The sequence below is a fragment of the Aspergillus novofumigatus genome, assembly GCF_002847465.1.
Source record: "Aspergillus novofumigatus IBT 16806 chromosome Unknown P174scaffold_3, whole genome shotgun sequence".
In the NCBI taxonomy this organism is placed as follows: domain Eukaryota; kingdom Fungi; phylum Ascomycota; class Eurotiomycetes; order Eurotiales; family Aspergillaceae; genus Aspergillus; species Aspergillus novofumigatus.
In genome coordinates, this window is record NW_020194276.1 from 783,918 (window position 1) to 802,457 (window position 18,540).

Consider the following 18,540-nt stretch of genomic DNA (forward strand, 5'->3'; position numbering starts at 1 on the left):
GGGTGTACCTTTTGCTAAGATGTTCTTTCAGAGACACATGCTGTTGCGCAACATCACTTGCTGAAACCATTGCAACCTTTCATGAGTTCTTTCTCCCGAATAGCACTGCGCCGGCTCTCAACAATGTCGACCACCTCGTCACCTTTCACCCGGGCGGTTGTGAGCTCTATGAAGAAGCTGTATGCTTGCACCTTACTTCATCCTGCCATCGCTGGCGATTTCTTCTCAATTGCGATTTTGCTAATTTTCCTACAGCTATCCGGAGTCATTAGCAGACAAGAGCTTTGACAACACTGGCTGTGAGATTGCCTGTATTATGTCATTGTGTTCCAAGTGCTCATACAATCCTCAACCAGTGCTTCTCGAAGCTCCCTTCCATCCCGCCCGGCGGCAGAAGAATTCTATGCTTTTGACCATTGACCTCACAAAGGCTGTGGCAGATGAAGCTATCAAGCGGAAGGATTCAGTGGTTGTGGCCTACCGTATGCATTGCGCCTGGCGATCGTCCACGGGCTACAAGCATGTTTGCTAACAAATCCTTTGCAACGCAGACCCCATCATCTTTCGAGGACTGAAGTCCATCACTCTCAATGACACACAGCAACAGACACTGCTGCGACTTGCCTCAGAGGGCATCAGCGTGTACTCCCCGCATACAGCTGTGGACGCTACACCCGGTGGAATGGCAGACTGGCTTTGTGACGTCGTTACCGGCTCAATTGCACCATCCACGGACTCGTCTCCCTCTCTCTCTGCGTCCACCTCCCAGCACTACTCCCAGCCAACGTATCCCCAACCTCGACCAGCATCCATCAGCCGCTCCTCCGCAGCTCCCCACGCCCGAAGCACGATCCATCCATCTCCTCCCCCAGTCCCTGAAGGTATGGAATCAGCTGGTATGGGCCGTCTCGTCACCTTCGAGACTCCCCAGCCTCTCACCACCATCGTCGACCGCATAGCACAAGGCGTCGGCCACCCGGGCGGTATCCCAATCGCGATCCCACAGACTGTTCCGGTCGATTTAATTAAGATCCGCACCATCGGTATCTGCCCGGGGTCTGGATCTAGTATCCTTATGAGTTCCGGCAGTCTGCCAGATCTTCTGTTCACAGGCGAGTTGAGTCACCATGAAGCGCTGTCGGCCATTGAGCGTGGCTCAGTTGTCATTGCGCTCGCGCATTCTAATACCGAAAGGGGGTACTTGCATGCTGTCATGCGTCAGAAGCTAGCCGCTACCCTCAAGGAGGAATGGGAGGCCCAGCGCGAAGAAGGGCTGAAGGCTCTAGAGGAGACTTTTAAGGAAGGAGGGGCAAGTGTGCTCGGGAGTTACGAGGAGGTCTACAAGGACCCTAGTTGTGCTGTCGACGTAAGTGAACGCGATCGGGACCCTTACGGTATCATGATCCGACGGGCGTAATCTCTTCAACATCGGCCATGAAGTATCTATTGCCGCCGGTCTAATGTGCCCTTATCAATAGTAGAGCACAAAGCAAAATTCGGCATCAAAAACCAGGCTCCAGCAGATAAATATGTAGATGAAGAACTTATATACACGGTTCTACCACCATAAGCCATGACGGAAGCAGTCTCCTAGCAATCAGCTCAGCAACACCCGGATCTCTCCCGTAGTACGAGGGAAAAGCCTCCTAAGTCCCGATTCCTGCTCATCACCATCAGGTGCCCTTCCGCTCGAAGAGACAACATCATCCTCAACGCCAGTGTCACTTCCATCTTCCATCCGTTTAATATGGACTCTACCTCTAGCTTCGTCCGCGCCGATAATCATGCCCTCCACAAATTCAAAGTCGCGGCAGAACGCCTCGACCGCTTCTTCCGTGACACTCTGGATGAAACTGGCGCTCTGCAGGTGCTTCAAGTTATCCGTGGCATCCATAAGGGCCGAGGGAAGGAAGTCGTCGAGGTGTTGGCTGACGGCGATGAGGGCTTCTGGCTGGAAGGCGGGGAGGTCGGCTATCTGGGCGATGTCTGTGGGTTGCTTATCAGCCTGTGGTGGTGCGTGGTCATCTTTTCCTTCAGATTCCGGTTTTGAAGTTGTTGAGGATGGTGAGAAAGGCTCGAGGGCGGCCAACAAGATGCCCAGGCCTGAAGCATCCAGTAGATAGCGGTGTTGGATTTCAAGCAATTCCATCCGCAGGCTAGACAGTGCTGTTGAGATAGCATTCAGATGTGTTGCACTTGCGAATGGGAAAGCAGAGATCGTTGAGCGTGCTGTCAGGAGAACGTTGGTGGTGTAGATAGCTCGTGCTGTTGCGTCGGGGAGCTCGGCCGCTGAAGATTTGGCCAGTTCCAGGAAAGGGTCAAACGCGACACGGAGGACGGGTGTGAATTTGTTATCCGCTGTGCTTTCGGATTCCGCATCTTCTGCCCCGAGCGATGCGTCATGGGTCTTCATGAGGGAGGTCAGTTCTTCCAAGGCATCAAGGAAGAACTCCGGCGCAGAAAGGTCGTCCGGTGTTGTCAAGGCAGCATGATCGTTGGAGAGTATATCGACTTGCTCGCGCATGATACTTTCGAAGCGGGCGAATGTGAAGTTCTCTAGCGTCTGCATCATGTCCGCCAAATTGGACTTCGTTCCCAGCAGTCTGGAAAAGGTTGCTCGATAGAACGAAAGCAAGTGAACAACTTTGTAGCAAGTGACAGGCTCGTCGTGGCCCTGAATCACCAATTCAACCCGCTGCCGTAAAGCTCGAGACACTCCGACTAGATCACGACTCACGAGGTCGCTAAGGGCTTTCTGACCATCAAAGGAAACCTCTTCTCCCTCATCAATACGAGACCAGGGTTCGCTGCTCAGGCCAGCCTGGATCCCTTTGGCGATTTCCTCCCCATCTGCCACGAACAAAGCTTCCAAAGCCTCTCTCTCGGATACAGTCGTAGAGTGGACCCATGCCAGCATATCACCGACGTACCGCAAAGGGTCATGAGCAGAAAACTCAATCGGTTTCACGTTGCGGTCACCCCCAGAGCCGGAGACGGCGTCCGTTAGAGCATAATGAAAAGCATCGGACAGGACATAATCTCGTGCGTCGGCGAAGAAGTCCAAGCAGCTATGGAAGAGACTCGGCCGTTCGGCCAGGACGCGCAAAGCACGCCTGATTGAACTGCTGATTCGCGGATCTTCGAGATTCAAGGACTTAAACTCCTTCTGTATCCATCTGAAGAGTTTCTGGTATGCTGAATTCAGATTTCTGGAGCTCTTCTCCATCAATTCCAGGCCCAGCCTTTGGTTCTCCCCTCCCAGTAGGACTTCACAATCATGGTGCACCTGTTTTACCCGATCAAGAACATCGAAAAAGCGGTCGTCAACTGGTTCCTCTGCCGATGTGAGAACAAGTAGATCATCGTCTGAAACGACGAAGTGCTTCAAGAACGCATCGAGAAGTTGTTGTTTTGTCTCCGATTCCTTCTTCTGGCTCATCAGTGCAGATGCTTCCTCGATGACCGGTGCCGTGTCCTGTTTGGCTCGGACAATGTGCTGCCGCATTTCTTCACATGTTTGATTCAGGCTTGATATCACGGTTCCGATCCTTTGCAATTGCTACCAATGTAGACTATGTTAGCCACCCGCTTCAAATGTCGCTCTTATGCCGCCCAGGATGCGAAACGGCTCACCTCCGCGACCTTGCCAAAATCCCGCACGATTTCTGCATTGCATTCCACCACTTCTTTTTGCACATCTAAGCGCAGCTGCCTTCGCGTCTCTGCAGTGTTGTGTACGCCCCGAAGACTGAGTGTCTCCAGCGCATCGCGTATATCGGAGTCCGCATATGAGGCCGACAGTACACTTGTCAGTCGGTTTGACAAGGCATTCGATCGCTGTGTAGGCGGCGACAAGGGGGTGGAGGCAGGAGAAGGAGCACGTATGGACGAGTGGTTAGCTGTAGCCCCCGGAGGAAAGTAGCTTTCCATGGTGGGCTACCCGACTAATGATCAGACGGGCGAGCTGTCGAAGGATGATGTATCCAGGAGGTCACTACAGTGAAAGCGGAAAGTCGGACCACAACAATCCCCGCATCCGATTCCAATCCACCATTGACCATCACATAGACATCTCGAGTCGATCCTATGGGAACGCCGGTGGCATAATTGATAAAGCTCGATTACATGCGGGAATTGATTACTGCGGTCCGGTTTACAATTTTGCTTCTCTACATACCAGTCAGGAGTTTACTTGGACCGCCTGGCGATGGACAGCCCGCTCCTTTCCCCCGCAAAGGCACGTCAAGCAGCCATTCAGGCCAAAGACTGGGCATATGTGAATTCGTGGCTAAGTCGCCAATACTCGCCAAATCCGGTACCGAATTTTGAACGAAATGAAGACACCTTGCGTACACTTTTAGCTCTTGCTGCTGCTAACGACGCAGCGGACGAAGAGGCCGCATTGCTCCACCGTGCGCGCGAGGAAGCGATTCGGGAATTCAGAGAGCGGGAGGAAGCTGGGGATAAACAGAAAAAAGAACTACTGGATGAGCTGGAGCTTTGCCTCGGTGAGAATGGAAAACGAGATCTCGACGATTTGGCGGAGACGACTGCTGTCCTGGGGGCTCTACGCACAGGGACCAAAGACCTTGGTCAGTCAATCATCGAGCTCACAGTAGAGGAGTTTGATGCTCGGGAGGAACTTTCTAAGGTTGACATGCTACAAAAGCATCTGGAAAAGGAACTGGCCTCTCTACAGGAACAACTTGATCAACTCAAGTCCGATCCTGCATTCGAAGTACCTGCAGACCTCCCGGCTCAGACCGCGGAGTGGTCGAGGAGTGCCAAAATGCTCACTGCAAAACTTACCGAATACCAAGATAGGTTAGCAACTTTGGGAAGAAACAGCAGCAAAGGTCCTACAATCGAAGACTTGGTCACAGAAGAGAAGCAAATAAGCCAACTGAAATGCATCATTCAGAGTCTGGACCACCGATTAAGAATGTTCCATGAACTGCCGAAGGACGTTCAGGGCGCTCGGGCACAATACAGGCAGCTCGAGCGAGAATTGAACCAGCTCATTGAGCGACGGGACTCGATGTTTGAGAGTTTAGTGGAGAAGAGATGAACTACGGATATAGGCGAGCATGTGAGCTACTTTCGATCATGAAGACATATCATTCGTAACTAATAATGACATAGGGTATGAAAGCATGGTTTCTGAAGTGCTATCGTGGACTCCCAATGGAATGATGATATCAAGCTGCCGCAAGCTATCCATTCACTTCCAACACAGCATATCTAGTGGTTGCCGAGGCCGACGGCGTTCTTGACCTTGTCACCACTGCACGAAGACAAGTCAGAACTAGTTGCAAGCTCAGTATGTTTGAAGAATACTCACATGGATCCGCCGGCACCGCCGTGGGCGTGGTTGTCATGGGAACGCTGAGTCTTGTCGAAAGTCTCCTGAGTGCCGGACTTGCTCTGGTCGGTCTGCAGACCACGAGCGACACGGTCGCCGGTGTCAGTAACGCCCTCCTTGATCTTCTGCTGGGTGGACTTGGTGGAGTCAGGAGTGAACTCCTCCTTGGCCTCTGCACGTCTGTGTTAATGAACTGTAACAATGGTTGCAATGTATGGAGATGCATATCACATACTGGTAGAGAAATCCTTGCGACCGGCGTCAGACATTTTGAAGATGGTTTGATAAGGAGAAAGTAAGATTGTTTTGAGATTCGAAAAGTGTTTGTTTGCTTGTGGATTGTTTGGATTGTTGCGATTGTTGCGATGTTGTGATTGTTGTTGATGATGAAGGAGCTCTACACTGGTCGAACGAGACCTTTATATCTTTCTCTACCTGCCATTCCTGGACCCCTGGAACTTGACAGCTTCAATGACGTCGTTTGAGCAACCTGTATCTTGCGATATCTGTAACCAGGATTGCGACTATCCCAGTGTACATACTCGGTCATAATTCACAAGTGCTTGCAACCAGCCATAGATAACCCCACAACTTGCCATCGCCGAGCCCTGTGCCTCGGACATGACATATGATCGACCTAACGTCACCATTACGAAGCTTGTCCCTGACGCGTGCGCAGCCATCATGAGGCTTGAGTTCTGACGTTGAAGTTTAAGCCACAGCCATCAGAGCAGGTAATATGGTTGAACCATCCTTATGAAGCGATGACGTCTGGGTGATTAACAGCCTAGCCCACATGTGGTTAGCAATATTCTTGGCAGGGTTGCAGCAATGTTTGTGTCGGATTATCTGTCATTGCGGCCACCGGGAAGGCTATACCGTTAATGGAAATGAGTTTTTGATTTAGAGGAGAGAGAAGGCGGTGGGAATCGACAGAATAATCGCCACCCATCGAGTCATCTGCAAGGGTCATGGTGTATGCCCGATCTGCCTTCCTCTATCATCTACGTTTCATTCAATGCTTCTGGCAACCACGTTGTCTTGTGCGATTGTACCGACAATCATGTTGATCTGCTCTACCTTTACATCTTGTTCTTTGTTATCATATTGTCATCTCTAGTCATTTTATCGTATTATCGCTCCAGTTTAGTTTACCATTCTTTGTGATCCTTACGAAACCCCGCATTATCTGAGAAGCGCCTTGACACTTCCACAACTCTTAAGCATACATATCAACACAAACCATCGCGTTACTTGTCAATGCCATCATCTGTTGAGAGGGCTTCGAATTGGGACTTCACTCCGGTGTTGAATCTGCTACGTTCGCCTGCGTACAACGGGCGTGAGCAATCCCATCTAGTTGGCCACACCAACTTGTCTGCTACCTTCGAGAAAGACGACACTGAGAAAACTGCCAACGATTCGAGCGCTAGCTATCCGAGGCTAGGTGATTTCGGCCCTCTCTGGGATCTCCTTGGCCGTGGTAGTTCACCAGGCGTGAACACAGAACAGTCTCAACCTCCTAGGGCTACTTGTGCTGAACAGCCTCAGAAATGCAAGCCGATTCAGATCCTCAAGAGACCTATAGCCAATGCAAAATCTGCCGAGCATACTATCGAACAGACGTCTCGTTCGGCCCTTCGGCCGATCCTTAGTTCAAATGCCTATGAAGCTCAACTCCCCAAAAAGAAAGCTGTAGCAGAAAACAGCACAGCTTGTCAGAACCCTCAATCGAAATTTTCGGATGTCAGCTCGTCGGAGAGTAGTGCGGAAGCAGAGTCCGATGGCAACTTCAGTGTCTTTGACCCACCCTTGTTGAAAAAACGGGGTGCCGTGTCCTTCATCCTCCCTCAAGTCTGCACACCGGCGTCCAATGCTGAGCCGTGCGACACTCCGTTATCCTCTTTTGATGAGCTGGAAGGGTCCCTGACAGCTGAAACTATCAAGAGCTTGCCTACTGGTCCTATTCGTGTGCAGCCCATTTCGTATAAGTCGGCAGCAGATCGAAGAGTTGGTCTCCTTACCAAACTTCTGAAGAAATTTCCTGAGTACGCGGAAGCCGTGGCTCAAGTTGGCCGGTCTCCAAGCACTAAATCGAACGATCAGGCCTCTCGTCCCATCCATGTCTTTGTGGATATGTCCAACGTGAGTATTCGGTACGCCATCATTTCCATGATCATGACTAACTTCGCATATGACAGATTATGGTTGGCTTTCATGACTCTGTGAAGCTAGCTCGCAATATACCTGTGAAGACTCGCATTCGGCGTCTACCCCTCTCGTTTCAGAACTTCTCTTTGATTCTCGAGCGTGGCCGCCCCGCTGCCAAGAGAGTCTTGGTTGGCTCTGATCGATTTGCAGCCATTGACGAAAGTCAAAAGCTGGGCTACGAGGCCAACATATTGGATCGAGTTCACAAGGTGAGACATGTGACTCGTCGTCAGTTGAAGTATCGGAAGAATCCCCGAGTCAGCTCTCAGGAAGGAGGCAGCGGTTCTGAAACGAACGATGCGCCAGAGGAGCGATGGGTTGAACAGGGAGTGGACGAAATTCTGCACCTGAAGATCCTAGAGAGTCTGGTGGATAGCGATGAACCGGCGACTATTGTCCTAGCCACAGGAGACGCAGCGGAAGCTGAGTATTCAGGTGGCTTCATGAAGATGGTGGAGCGAGCACTGCAGCGAGGATGGAACGTCGAGCTTGTGAGTTTCTCGAAAGTGACGAGCTTCGCCTATCGTCGAAAGGAATTTCGCGCGAAGTGGGGGAAGCAATTTAGGTTTATCGCATTGGATGAATTCAGTGAAGAGCTGTTAGACCTGTGAGACCAATGATATTTGTATGGGTTATCCGTGCACTTTGCTTCTATCTTGTAGAGAGGTACCTTTTAGCGTTGAGCAATCCGCTTGCTTGCAGGCAGCCGCCGGAGGACCGACAACCGTCTTTCTACAGTTGGTCTTGCGCAAATAGTAAAGTAGGTATCTATCTACGACATGTAGGCTCCAACTTTGCCTCAGGGATACTGTGCTCCAGAGCAAATGTAAACATTGATTCTCTAATTAAGCACTCATAGAAGTCAAATCCGACCAATCAGACGAACGGGAACCCCTCCAGGCACGACCGAAGGCGGACGTCATTTCTGCGGCGGAATACCGTCGACCGCAGTCAACAGCATCGAGACAATAGATACTCTGAGAAATGGGATGATAAATAGCTCTGAGGCTGCTTCGCATACACTTACCTTGGCTAACTCAGCTCACCCAGATCACCTTTCGCTCGCCCTTTGGATATTGCGTTGTCCGTGATCGTCGACAATCTCCAACAGCTTCCCCGCGTTGAAGAAAGAAAATAATTACGTGCAACAAGACGATATGGCTACCTTTACTGAGCAGCCCTTCTACGGCGGCGCGATTCAGGGCATCATCCCCGAAGGCTGGGTAGACGGAAGGTTAGTATACCACACATTCCTGCTCTTCAGAAGACGCCCAAGCTAACATTTTCTGGAAACAGCTCCCTCCGCGAAATCCCAGACCACCAAGAACTCTTCCTCTCCCCCTCCACCCTCTCCAGCTTCATCGTCGAAGTCAACCAGCGCGTCACACAAGAGCAGGCCTTATCAACGCTAGACACGCAGGCCGCCGTTCGCGGCGGCATCCCCGCCACCCACGAGACAATCGACAAAGCAGCCGTCATGTACCACCTGCGCGACCTGTGCGACGAAGACGACACCCTGCAGGTGATCATCCCCGCGACAGCCGTAACTCCAGCCAAGATCCCTGCCTCTGCGCGTGCGCATGCGTACAAAGGCGTCGTGCAGATGACGACGCCTAAGCGGCAGCGGAGGGATACCAATACGGGGAGGATTCCTGTTTCGGTTGGGGGTGCGGCGGCGGGATCTAGTGCGGACGGGCCGCAGACGTCGCGTGTGACGGTGCATTATCTGCTTGTGCGGTTGGAAGCGCAGGAGTCAGATCTGCTCGTTTTCTTTAATGTGCCGCATGATGAGTTTGATTTGTCTGGGGATCCGAGGGGTTTGTCGAAGGAGGAGGAGGTGGCTACTGAGGCTATTGATCGGTTGGTGCAGACTTTGGAGATTAGGGACTGGGGATTGTTTGCTTAGGACTGGTCTTTGGTTGCAGAAGAGCTAGGGAAGCGCTTACAGTCTGGAAACCTGGTGTCACACTCTTTGATTTATTGCTTCAGGAACCCCCTTACTAGCACAACTAGCCCACACCAAGAATGGTTATAGAATATCAATATAATTAATTCACGAGCGGATCTTTCCCTTTTCTTAAAGCTGGCTCAAGACTCAGCCTTGATACATGTGTGCTTCCCGTTGGTACCAGCGATCCAGAATTCGTCGATGAGGGTGGGAAAATCTCTCTCCCCGGTCTGGATGGCGAGTTTCCAAGAGAATGTAAAAAGCTAGCCACAGGAGAGCAACCACTGCTATCAGCTATAATGACCTTCACCGCCACATATCTGGCCCTTCGTAGATCACGAGCTAGCCATATGCTCTAGTATCCTCCATTCGCAAGCTTGTGAACCAGCCGGTAGCGACCACAATCCGGCTCGTCCTCGATTTGTAGAGGATGGTACCCCCGGGGCGGCATCTATCCAGGTCTTCGACGTCTTCAATAAGCCGATACTGAGTCTTCCCAGATCTTGTGCTGGATGTACGAGCTTCGCTGGTCCTAGTTGTATCCCAGTGCATCCTATCTGACCTCAGGGAGGTGAATGTGGACATCGATGATGTCTTCCGGACATTAAATTGATTCGAGACAAAGATGCATGCCCGTTTAGAGAATCGCTGTGATTTGATACGAGACGTGCGAACATCTTGAGAGGCCGCATCACGCAACTAACAGTCGGCGTCCGCGTCGCATCTGCTCAATGGTCTATAAAAGGAGCAATATATCGGTTTTGCCAAAGGAGGACTACGTGACTTGGCATTAGGGCCTGGCAAAGAAATCCAGGGTGTCATGGTGACACTAGCACCCATAAGATATGTCAGGTAACATTCTGGTAAGAATGGAGTTGCGAGTTCTCTGGGTGAATGGATGATGATATTGGGCAAAGTATGGCGGAGATAATCGATCAGAAACAAAACAGGGTGGACAACTTTGGCCAAAATGCGGATGAATCTATGAATCGGTATCTGCAAAAATGAAACATATAAACAATGTTTGAGAAATCGAGGATGATGTTTTCCATGTACAATGTCAAATGCTGCCTCTATCTACATTACCACCATCAAATAAGGTTGCTTGCTATTACCGGTTTCCAAGAATTGTTAGGTGGATTCGTGGAGGTGGGAAGAAGGATGATATCCAGATCGTCAGTAGATATGGGATAATTTCATCAGGTCATCATAAGGAGCGCTGTATATGTCGGAGAAATGACTAGATCCTGTAACTTTGAAGGAGAGACAAATGTTTCCAAAGGGACAGACGGCAGGCCGGTCAAACCTCCTCCTCCGCTTTCTAACTGTACAAACTGACTTCGCCAAACACTTTCGCCATATCCTCCACTGATTTCTTTTCGCACCGCTCTGACGGAGGAGTCGGTTGCTTCTTCCTGGGTGAGACGTTTCTCGGCTTCGGCTTGATCTGCTGCAAAAGGCCTTTGCATGCGCCGCAGCGAGATTTGGCAGTGTCAATGCTCTTGGAATGACGACCATAGTTCTGACCACAGTCAACGCAGCTCCAGACATATTTGTAATCGATCTGGTAGCTGTGCTTCGTCGTCACCTCGACTCTTCCGCCGTACACAGGGTGATCTTTCAGGGCTCCTTGGCATTTGCGGCCCCAAAGCTTAAAGCTTGCCCCATGGGGTTTGTTGTGAATGTTTGAAATCATGTAGTTCGCCAGATGGCAGTACTCATGTGCCACTGTGTTGATCAGTCGATCCTCGCTATCAATGATGCGCTCTGCTAGCTCAATCGTAGCATGCTGCTTGATCAACGTTGATGGTTCAGATCCGCCTTCTGATGTTCGAGACTCTTTTCCAATCTTCTCGCGTTTCCAGTTAGCACGTCCGGCGGTAGTTAGCAGGTTTTTGCTCCAAATTATCCGTACACCGCCTGTTTCTTCTGCGAGCTTTTGGATTTGGCCTCCAGAAACGGCCTCATCTAGAACCTTGAGAAATTCATCTGCGATTTGCGCCTTCTTGTTGTCAAACGACTTCTTGCGTGCTAGAGCAGCTTTCTTCTTCTCTGTCTCCGCTCTCTTCAACGCCGTCTTGCTTGGAGTTTTGGGCTCTCTATGCCTTTCACGAGGTCTTCGCATGTTTTCGGAGTTGGTATCACCATCTGACTCCTCAAATTCTCGTAGATACTGCTCTAATTTCTTCTCTTCTTTCTGCGGCGAATGTTGGTCGATCCAGTCATTGGTGGCGTCTTGCCTCCAGAAAGCATCAACGCTCTCGCGATAACGGGTTGGCGGTATGCAGATCCTGCCCTTCGTTGGTGACCGAAGAAGGCTTTTGGAGGGACTAGGAGGTGGTGTTTCTAGAACAGCCAGAGAAGGCTCTGATTTCTTTGTGGATGAATCAGTATGTGCTGCAGTGCTTGTCGGATATCAGCAGCGTGCAACAGATAATGAAGTGTTATAATGGCTTAAGGATCGCCTGAAACCCACTCACCTGTCTCTTTGAAGCTGGGAGCCAGTATCAGAGTCCTCCAGGTTCAGCATTTTCACGTCTTTGGTCATTTTGGAATTTTTCACATGTGATTTCTCGGGTTTTGGTTTCAGCTGGGAGGATGGTATCGTCATCCTAGGTGGCAGAGATGGTTCTAAGCAGAGGTCATCTTTGTATGAAGGGTTCATCAAAGCCTCCCTGAGCTCTACTTCAGGGTTTGGTCGTCTACCCCTTAACAACCTTCGCCTTGGTCTTGGGGGAGAAATGCTTTTCGGGATCTCTTCCTTCTCTAGTTCGTCTGCAGATGCCTCATGATAACTCAGCTCTTCGTTGTCACTGACTATGAAATCATCCAGGGAACTAAAGCTGTTGTCTCCGGTTTCGTCTTCTGAATTAGACTCTTGCGACTGGCGATAACTCAGAAATCTGAAGTTTCCCTCCTCCTCTTCCATATCCTGGCGGGCATTCCTCCTTGTTGGCGAATACCGCGAAGAGGCATTTGATGAGTGCCTGGATATTGTCGGTGCATTTTCCTCTTCCTCCCCGTCGATGGGGTCGTTCTCCTTCGCATAGTCATATGTTTCCAGTTTTTGAGTTGGTCGGTTTCGTGGTTGTTGCGAGAGTGGGAGCAGGAGTGAGTTGACATGTGCTTGCTTCAGCGGGACTGTTGTCTTGATTGCCTCCTTGGGTGCAGAGCTCGTGGAGGATCTATAGTCCTGGTCCACGTCGCTCGACCCGTCACTATCGGGAAGTATGTTGAAGTTCGTGGCCAAAGTCGCCTTCTTTTCCCGTTGTGATAGATTTCTTCCCAGCGGTGGTCTTCCTCCAAATCCATAAGATCTGTCTTTGGCCCATGCATCGGTTGCTATCCTCCATTCTTCCTCCCTGTCTTCTTCTGCCTCTGTTGTTGGTGACCAATCTTTGAATATGCGTCGAACGGAAGTATGTGGTTCCTTCTCGGATAAATTTGTCAATTTCCGAGCAGTTGTCTGCTTCGCCGGCGTTGCGTTGAGTCTTGCCATGATTCGCTGCCCGTGCTGCGGCTTCCCTCTGGTTGTTGTGCAGCTTGTCCCGCGTCTCTGACTGTGACTGCGAAAGAGAAGTAGGGCAACGAAGACGATAAAGGTCTTCTATCACTTTGCTTTCTTGGTTGTGGACGAGGATAATGTAAATACATTCGTTTGCTGGGAAGATGGTCCCATGTTGATAATCCGAGTATAAAGTTGGAAGTTGGGTGGTTGACATGGCAACCGCATCCAGGTGACTCGGGCTGCTGAGATCATGCAGGACGGACGTGATATATCTCGACAGCCGGCATTATGGTACAGTCCACAGGATGTGTGCGTTTACTTGCTTTCAACTGGGGGGTTGCCTATCCGTCCACCCATTTCTGTAGTATGTATTATGTATAAAAATAAACAGACCTTCGTACGTACCATGGTAGTAGGGAAATCTACAACCACAAAAAGAAAAAGAAGGGTCAGGGCCCGAGCCGCGGATCGAACGCGGGACCTCTCGCAGATATGCTTGGGTTAATCCCTAAGCGAGAATCATACCACTAGACCACCCGGGCCTGATTGTTGAAGAGCCTCAGCTAAACAATTTAGTGAACCAGCAAGCTACCAGTTCTCAAAAGCCCTCCTATGATAGAAGAAGGGTCTTCGGTTTCTCCCTTATGTGTTCGTCGCGGCTGCTGCTAATTACTTGTTTACCGGATCTACCTATGAGTGACTTACCAACATCTAAGACAAGGGTAGGTACTGAACACAGCTGGGACGGCACTTATGGTTTGTCTCTGATTATGCTCGCATCCGTGATATATTTATGTCATGATCTCCGACAACTCGAAATTCTAGAAACTCGCCCAACAAGACCATAATCCCCGGAGAAATTCTACAATCTACCATACAGTCAACTCATGGAAGGACTCGTGACCCAATATATCAAGTAGAACTCATACGGAGTATATGAACGCCGTACACCTACTAGGGATACATGTTTTTGGACATGGCCAGAACCTCTCACTCCCGGCCGGATTCACAGCATGGACATTATAGCGGCAACCACAAGGAAACCATGACAGATACTCTGTTCACACAATGCCGGGACTAGAGACCGCGCGCCGCTAATGTACAGAGCCGAAAATCTACAGTAGAACCATACCAGCCCCGGCAGCAATGGCAGTAACCACATACAAACCGAGCTGTCCGATACCAACTGTGACTCTCCCCGGAGCATTCATGTATGCAGCAGCCTCAGAGGTCGACGCCGATGCACTATCAGAGGAGCCAACCGCGGCCGCACCCGCAACCCCAGTCGGGGAGCTAGTTACAGTGCCTGTGCCGGAATTGCCAGCCTCCTTCAAAAGCTCAGAGCAAGTGCCGCTGGGACTGCTGGAAGTCCGAGTGGATGCAGCACCGTTGAAATCACAAGCAGACTGGGCCTTGCCCTTGGCGGACTGTTGCTCGTAGTAGAGATTCATAGCATAAGACAGCTGCTGCTTGGGACTGCAGACACTGTACGCGCCATACTTGCCGGTGGTTGCGTTGCTAGTCACTCCTTCGCAGACCTCATAGCCGCAGACGGTCCCAAAGAGCTTCTCGACCTGATCGTCCGATACAGTGTCCTTCAATGCGCAGCTTAAGCTGTCCTCCATGCACGAGCAAAGGTCGCCGTTTGGCGAGGGTGGAAGGGGACTCGCAGTTGCAAGCCAATCGCCGTTGACCGGCGGGCATGACTGAAGAGCACTGTTTGTTGGAGTGTATTCGCTCTTCTTGGTCCCAGAGGGAGTAGCACTAGCCAGCTGCTGGGAAAGATAGCTATAGTCGGCTCTAGTGCTTACCTTGTCGCCATCAATGCTAACCAACCCTGCGGATCGTTAGTCGCGGAACGCAGGACAGATAGAACCACCAAACACATACCGTAGTTGTTGGCCTCCTGGAAGTACATATAAACAATACCACCGGACCAGACATCAGCCATCTTCGGCCCATAGAGCGCGGAGACTTCAGTGAACTTGCGAGGCTCAACAGCATTGCAACCATACTCAGCAAAGAAAACAGGGACCGAGTAGTCGCGGAACTCATCAGTACGAGTCGAGTAACCGGACTCCTCGTAGTTAGAATCTCCACACCAGGAGTAGATGTTGTAGCCCCAGAAATCAATGCTCTCCTCCGCATTATCGCAGTTGAAATAGTCGGCCATCTTCTCACGGATTGACGAATCGTCATTAGTAGCATAGCCCACTCCCATTGGTCGGTAGTTCTTTGCTTTGATGTATGCCTTCATGTCTCTCACTGCAGCTTTGACGAAAGCACTAGCATCCGTTGTCTGCTTCGTATTTGATACTTCGTTTCCAGCAAAGAACCCGATGACGTTGGTATATTTGGCCAGAGCGTCCACCACAGTGACGTACCGGTTAAAGAGGTCGCTGTCCCACTTTGGGTTGTTACGTATAATAGATTCACCCGGGGATGAGAGGTCCGCAATCACATAGATACCGGCCTGGCTGAGAAGGTCCATGCATGTCGTATGGTCCGCGGTCGGGTCGACGGCATATACACGAATTGTGTTGGTACCAAGCTTCTCGAGGTATGGAACGTCCCGCTTACAAGCATCGGCATCGGCCAGAGGATCCTTGAAGCTGTTCGAGGACTGGCCGCCGGAATAGTCCTGCTGGTAGGCAACGCCTCGGATATAGAACTGGGTGTCATTGCTCTTGTAGAAGAATTTGGACCCCTTGATGACGATAGGGTCTACATCTACAGCGCTAGCACTGCTGGCAAACAGTATAGCACCTGCCAGGATGCTGCTGAACCTCATGTTGATGCTTCAAGGAAGGAGACTGGATCTAGGTCACGGAATACTCAGAGTCAGAGTCTGGCCGAGTGTCGTGAACGAAAGAATGGTAGCCCTAAAGCGGGATTCAGTTAGGAAGAAATTTTGAAAACGAAGGACTTAAGTCGACCGAATGAGCAAACGATTGTAGATGGGAAAGCTCGAAGAAGATTTCAAAGAACGACAGTGGTATTAAGAAGATGAAGAAAAGAAAGAACAAGCACACAAGCCAAAGACAAACGACACTCTCACGGACGGATGTACGCACGACAGAAAGACAAGGTGAGCCACTTGAGCCCTGGAAATTCGTCCTCTTCTATGCGACAGGCGGACCCTACTCGAAAGGCCTCAGGGAGTCGAGGAGAGAACGCAAAGGCCCACCATCATCCCGCTCTGCTGGACCCCAGGGCATCCTGCATGGGGTGATATTCATGTTATCCACTGTTGATCACAGGCGATAATCGGTGATCTTCCCGTCCCGCGGGCTGTTATTTGCTCCGAAGCAGATGGTGGTGCCCTTGGCGCGGGAGATGTCGATATCAGAGGGCATCCGGAACACGCAATGCAGGTCCGCACCTCAGACGATCAGGGGTCCGAAGCCACTGGAGTCAGATAAAAGAGGGACAACAATAAAAGCTTATTCAAACCGTCAATCAGCAATGTGTTGGCTGGAAAGTGAGTGTATGCGCCGTGTACTGAGCGTAAGTTGGTACCTTCCCTTTTTAGAGTTTGTTCAGGAGGAAGGAGCAGAACTGCCTCTATGAAGTAGGTGCCATGTCTACCTAGCGACAGCCCTGGACGTGTGTATGCTCTTCCGCCGTTCAGATTGGAACCCCTGGCACGTTGCATGGGGGAAAGAAAAAATCTGTGCAGAGAGTGGGCGAATGCTATACCCAAGCCACTCGGCCACAAGGCCATGTCCGCGTAGCAAGTTTCCAGGTCTACAATCTATATCTCATATTCCTGAAGATTGACCGAGTCGAGTTCGTGCGCAATCGAGTTTTATCATTATTCTCTAGACAAGTTGTCGGTACTCGGTACTAATTACCTAGAAAATGCTTCAAAGCTAACGTCATATACCCCTTATTGTTCTCTCAATACCCAAACATCATCAAGCAGCAGCTGCGCGGCCCACTTGAGAAGAAAATAAAGAAAGAACATGTCCGAGTTAACCACAGCCTTTTGGATGGCGAGACCCTATGTAAAAAAGGATTCTGCTTCTCTTTGAGCATGTCTTCCAGCTGAGTGCCATGCAAGCCACTCGACTATCAGAGTAGGGGCCATGTATACTTGGAGGAGCTTAGTTCGGTACGGAGTATACCTGGCATGGTCCATCAAGGTGTTGTTTTCGTGTTGGGCAAAGTACCCATGTTGACTACCTCTGTTCTGGGGAATCATAACTGAAAAGTGATGTGGCTGTGACATGATCATTGTATATAGTTGTGGAATTTAGTGAGCAGAGTCCTGGTCTTTGATGTTTAAATGGTGATAGAACACATCATGTGAAATTCTGATCCAGAGAGCTTACATGGCCGGACGAGCACGTTTAGTAGGGTCTGCTACTTATTGGGTCAGAAATGTGAAGCAAGGTTGGCCGCCTCGCAACCCTTTGTAAACCCTAGGATCTCGGAAATCTCTGTGGTACGCAGTACTTAACCTACGTAAGCATCCAACAGTGGATATCCAACAGTATGAGGAGGCCGTGTAGAACTTCGTCAAGAAGCAAGGCCAAACCTAAGTATATCACAATTGCGATAGATTCGAAATCTCATTCCCACACCTGCCAAAGCCGCTGTTCTCTGCTCTTAAGCTTATCCTTTAGCAGAATTCCACCTGCTGTGATACATAAACTTGCCAATCGACATAAAGGAACCATTATAAGCTTATATCGCCACACACGCCTTGTGTCAGGCCTAGCTCGAGCCTTGAACATATTGGGACTGGCCTACTCAGCGCACTAAAGGCAATCACAAGTCAATTAATAAACAGCTAAAGACGCCGGCCGCTTGTCAAGTTGACAGTGTATTTGTGTAAACTCGATTGTATTCCGAAAGCATCAAATAATGTCAGTGATGAGGGGCAGGCCTTTGCGGACCACGAATCCCCGATGAGAGCTGAATGTTGAGAGTTGAAGGTGAAACCTCCTTTTCTGGTCCACGTTTGACCATTCAATCACAGCCGTTTAATTGACTTGCCACTGTTGGCCCCAAGTGGGACGTAGTATTTTATTGGCCTTGAGTGTATTACTAGCTCCTGCCCCACCATGCCAATCTCGCAATCCATAGCTCACAGCCACTTTAATTTTGAACATTGAAGATTGGCCCAAAAGGTACACACTACGCCAGGATACTGAAACGGCCTAATTGAGCCACAGCGGAGGTGTAATTACCTGGCGTACGGACTAGACTAAAAGTCCTCAAGTTCTAAAAACTTCCGCAGCCTAATATCCACCTGCGGATGAAAGAATCTTCGAGATGGTGTCTTTGAAATGGAAATTCATCAAAAATCGGCGAGGACGTCTGGTCCTTTTTGAGTAGATGAGATGGTGATAATGCACACTATCCTGCAAGGAGAGCACTGCAATTGTTGAGTGGATAATCTGACTGACCTTTTGTTCGACAGCTCCTGGCTCCCCTTCCGTCGCCACAGGGTATTTGTGGACTGTGGCCGCCGATTGGCGGAGCTGTGTCTAATACAGAATTAGA

At 50.2% G+C, this 18,540-nt stretch overlaps 8 protein-coding genes and 1 non-coding gene across 9 annotated transcripts; 4 read left to right on the top strand and 5 right to left on the bottom strand.

Moving 5' to 3' along the window:
- Nucleotides 1-123: 123 nt before the first annotated feature.
- Nucleotides 124-1,417, top strand: P174DRAFT_419035 (Nif3-like dinuclear metal center hexameric protein; the record flags this gene model as incomplete). Its single annotated transcript, XM_024824755.1, has 4 exons — nt 124-179; nt 256-299; nt 357-482; nt 552-1,417. 4 exons carry the CDS (start codon nt 124-126, stop codon nt 1,415-1,417), a joined length of 1,092 nt encoding a protein of 363 aa, XP_024683661.1.
- Nucleotides 1,418-1,516: 99 nt separating this feature from the next.
- cog6 (Golgi transport complex subunit COG6) lies at nt 1,517-3,999 on the bottom strand. Its single transcript, XM_024823992.1, has 2 exons — nt 3,634-3,999; nt 1,517-3,559 (listed from the first exon to the last, which is right to left on the bottom strand). The coding sequence occupies exons 1-2, from the start codon at nt 3,928-3,930 to the stop codon at nt 1,598-1,600; spliced, it is 2,259 nt and encodes a 752-aa protein (XP_024683662.1). The 5' UTR covers nt 3,931-3,999; the 3' UTR covers nt 1,517-1,597.
- A 47-nt stretch (nt 4,000-4,046) lies between these two features.
- P174DRAFT_386291 (uncharacterized protein) lies at nt 4,047-5,234 on the top strand. The gene is made up of 2 exons (XM_024823293.1): nt 4,047-5,089; nt 5,143-5,234. The coding sequence occupies exon 1, from the start codon at nt 4,208-4,210 to the stop codon at nt 5,066-5,068; it is 861 nt and encodes a 286-aa protein (XP_024683663.1). The 5' UTR covers nt 4,047-4,207; the 3' UTR covers nt 5,069-5,089; nt 5,143-5,234.
- P174DRAFT_439744 (heat shock 9/12 family protein) lies at nt 5,143-6,084 on the bottom strand. The gene is made up of 2 exons (XM_024826884.1): nt 5,604-6,084; nt 5,143-5,540 (listed from the first exon to the last, which is right to left on the bottom strand). Exons 1-2 carry the CDS (start codon nt 5,629-5,631, stop codon nt 5,338-5,340), a joined length of 231 nt encoding a protein of 76 aa, XP_024683664.1. The 5' UTR covers nt 5,632-6,084; the 3' UTR covers nt 5,143-5,337.
- A 282-nt stretch (nt 6,085-6,366) lies between these two features.
- P174DRAFT_510932 (NYN domain-containing protein) lies at nt 6,367-8,206 on the top strand. Its single transcript, XM_024831732.1, has 2 exons — nt 6,367-7,507; nt 7,564-8,206. Exons 1-2 carry the CDS (start codon nt 6,623-6,625, stop codon nt 8,182-8,184), a joined length of 1,506 nt encoding a protein of 501 aa, XP_024683665.1. The 5' UTR covers nt 6,367-6,622; the 3' UTR covers nt 8,185-8,206.
- Nucleotides 8,207-8,362: 156 nt separating this feature from the next.
- Nucleotides 8,363-9,635, top strand: mog1 (Ran GTPase-binding protein MOG1). Its single transcript, XM_024826885.1, has 2 exons — nt 8,363-8,807; nt 8,870-9,635. The coding sequence occupies exons 1-2, from the start codon at nt 8,731-8,733 to the stop codon at nt 9,477-9,479; spliced, it is 687 nt and encodes a 228-aa protein (XP_024683666.1). The 5' UTR covers nt 8,363-8,730; the 3' UTR covers nt 9,480-9,635.
- Nucleotides 9,636-9,863: 228 nt separating this feature from the next.
- On the bottom strand, nt 9,864-13,444 carry P174DRAFT_449585 (SprT family zinc-dependent metalloprotease; the record flags this gene model as incomplete). The annotated part of the gene is made up of 3 exons (XM_024828857.1): nt 12,002-13,444; nt 10,861-11,926; nt 9,864-10,220 (listed from the first exon to the last, which is right to left on the bottom strand). The coding sequence occupies exons 1-3, from the start codon at nt 13,018-13,020 to the stop codon at nt 9,864-9,866; spliced, it is 2,442 nt and encodes an 813-aa protein (XP_024683667.1). The 5' UTR covers nt 13,021-13,444.
- A 38-nt stretch (nt 13,445-13,482) lies between these two features.
- Nucleotides 13,483-13,571, bottom strand: P174DRAFT_t77. The gene has a single exon. It is a non-coding gene; the product is annotated as a tRNA-Pro (tRNA).
- Nucleotides 13,572-14,144: 573 nt separating this feature from the next.
- Nucleotides 14,145-15,820, bottom strand: P174DRAFT_366544 (glycoside hydrolase family 72 protein; the record flags this gene model as incomplete). Its single annotated transcript, XM_024822118.1, has 2 exons — nt 14,145-14,866; nt 14,920-15,820. The coding sequence occupies 2 exons, from the start codon at nt 15,818-15,820 to the stop codon at nt 14,145-14,147; spliced, it is 1,623 nt and encodes a 540-aa protein (XP_024683668.1).
- Nucleotides 15,821-18,540: the final 2,720 nt, after the last annotated feature.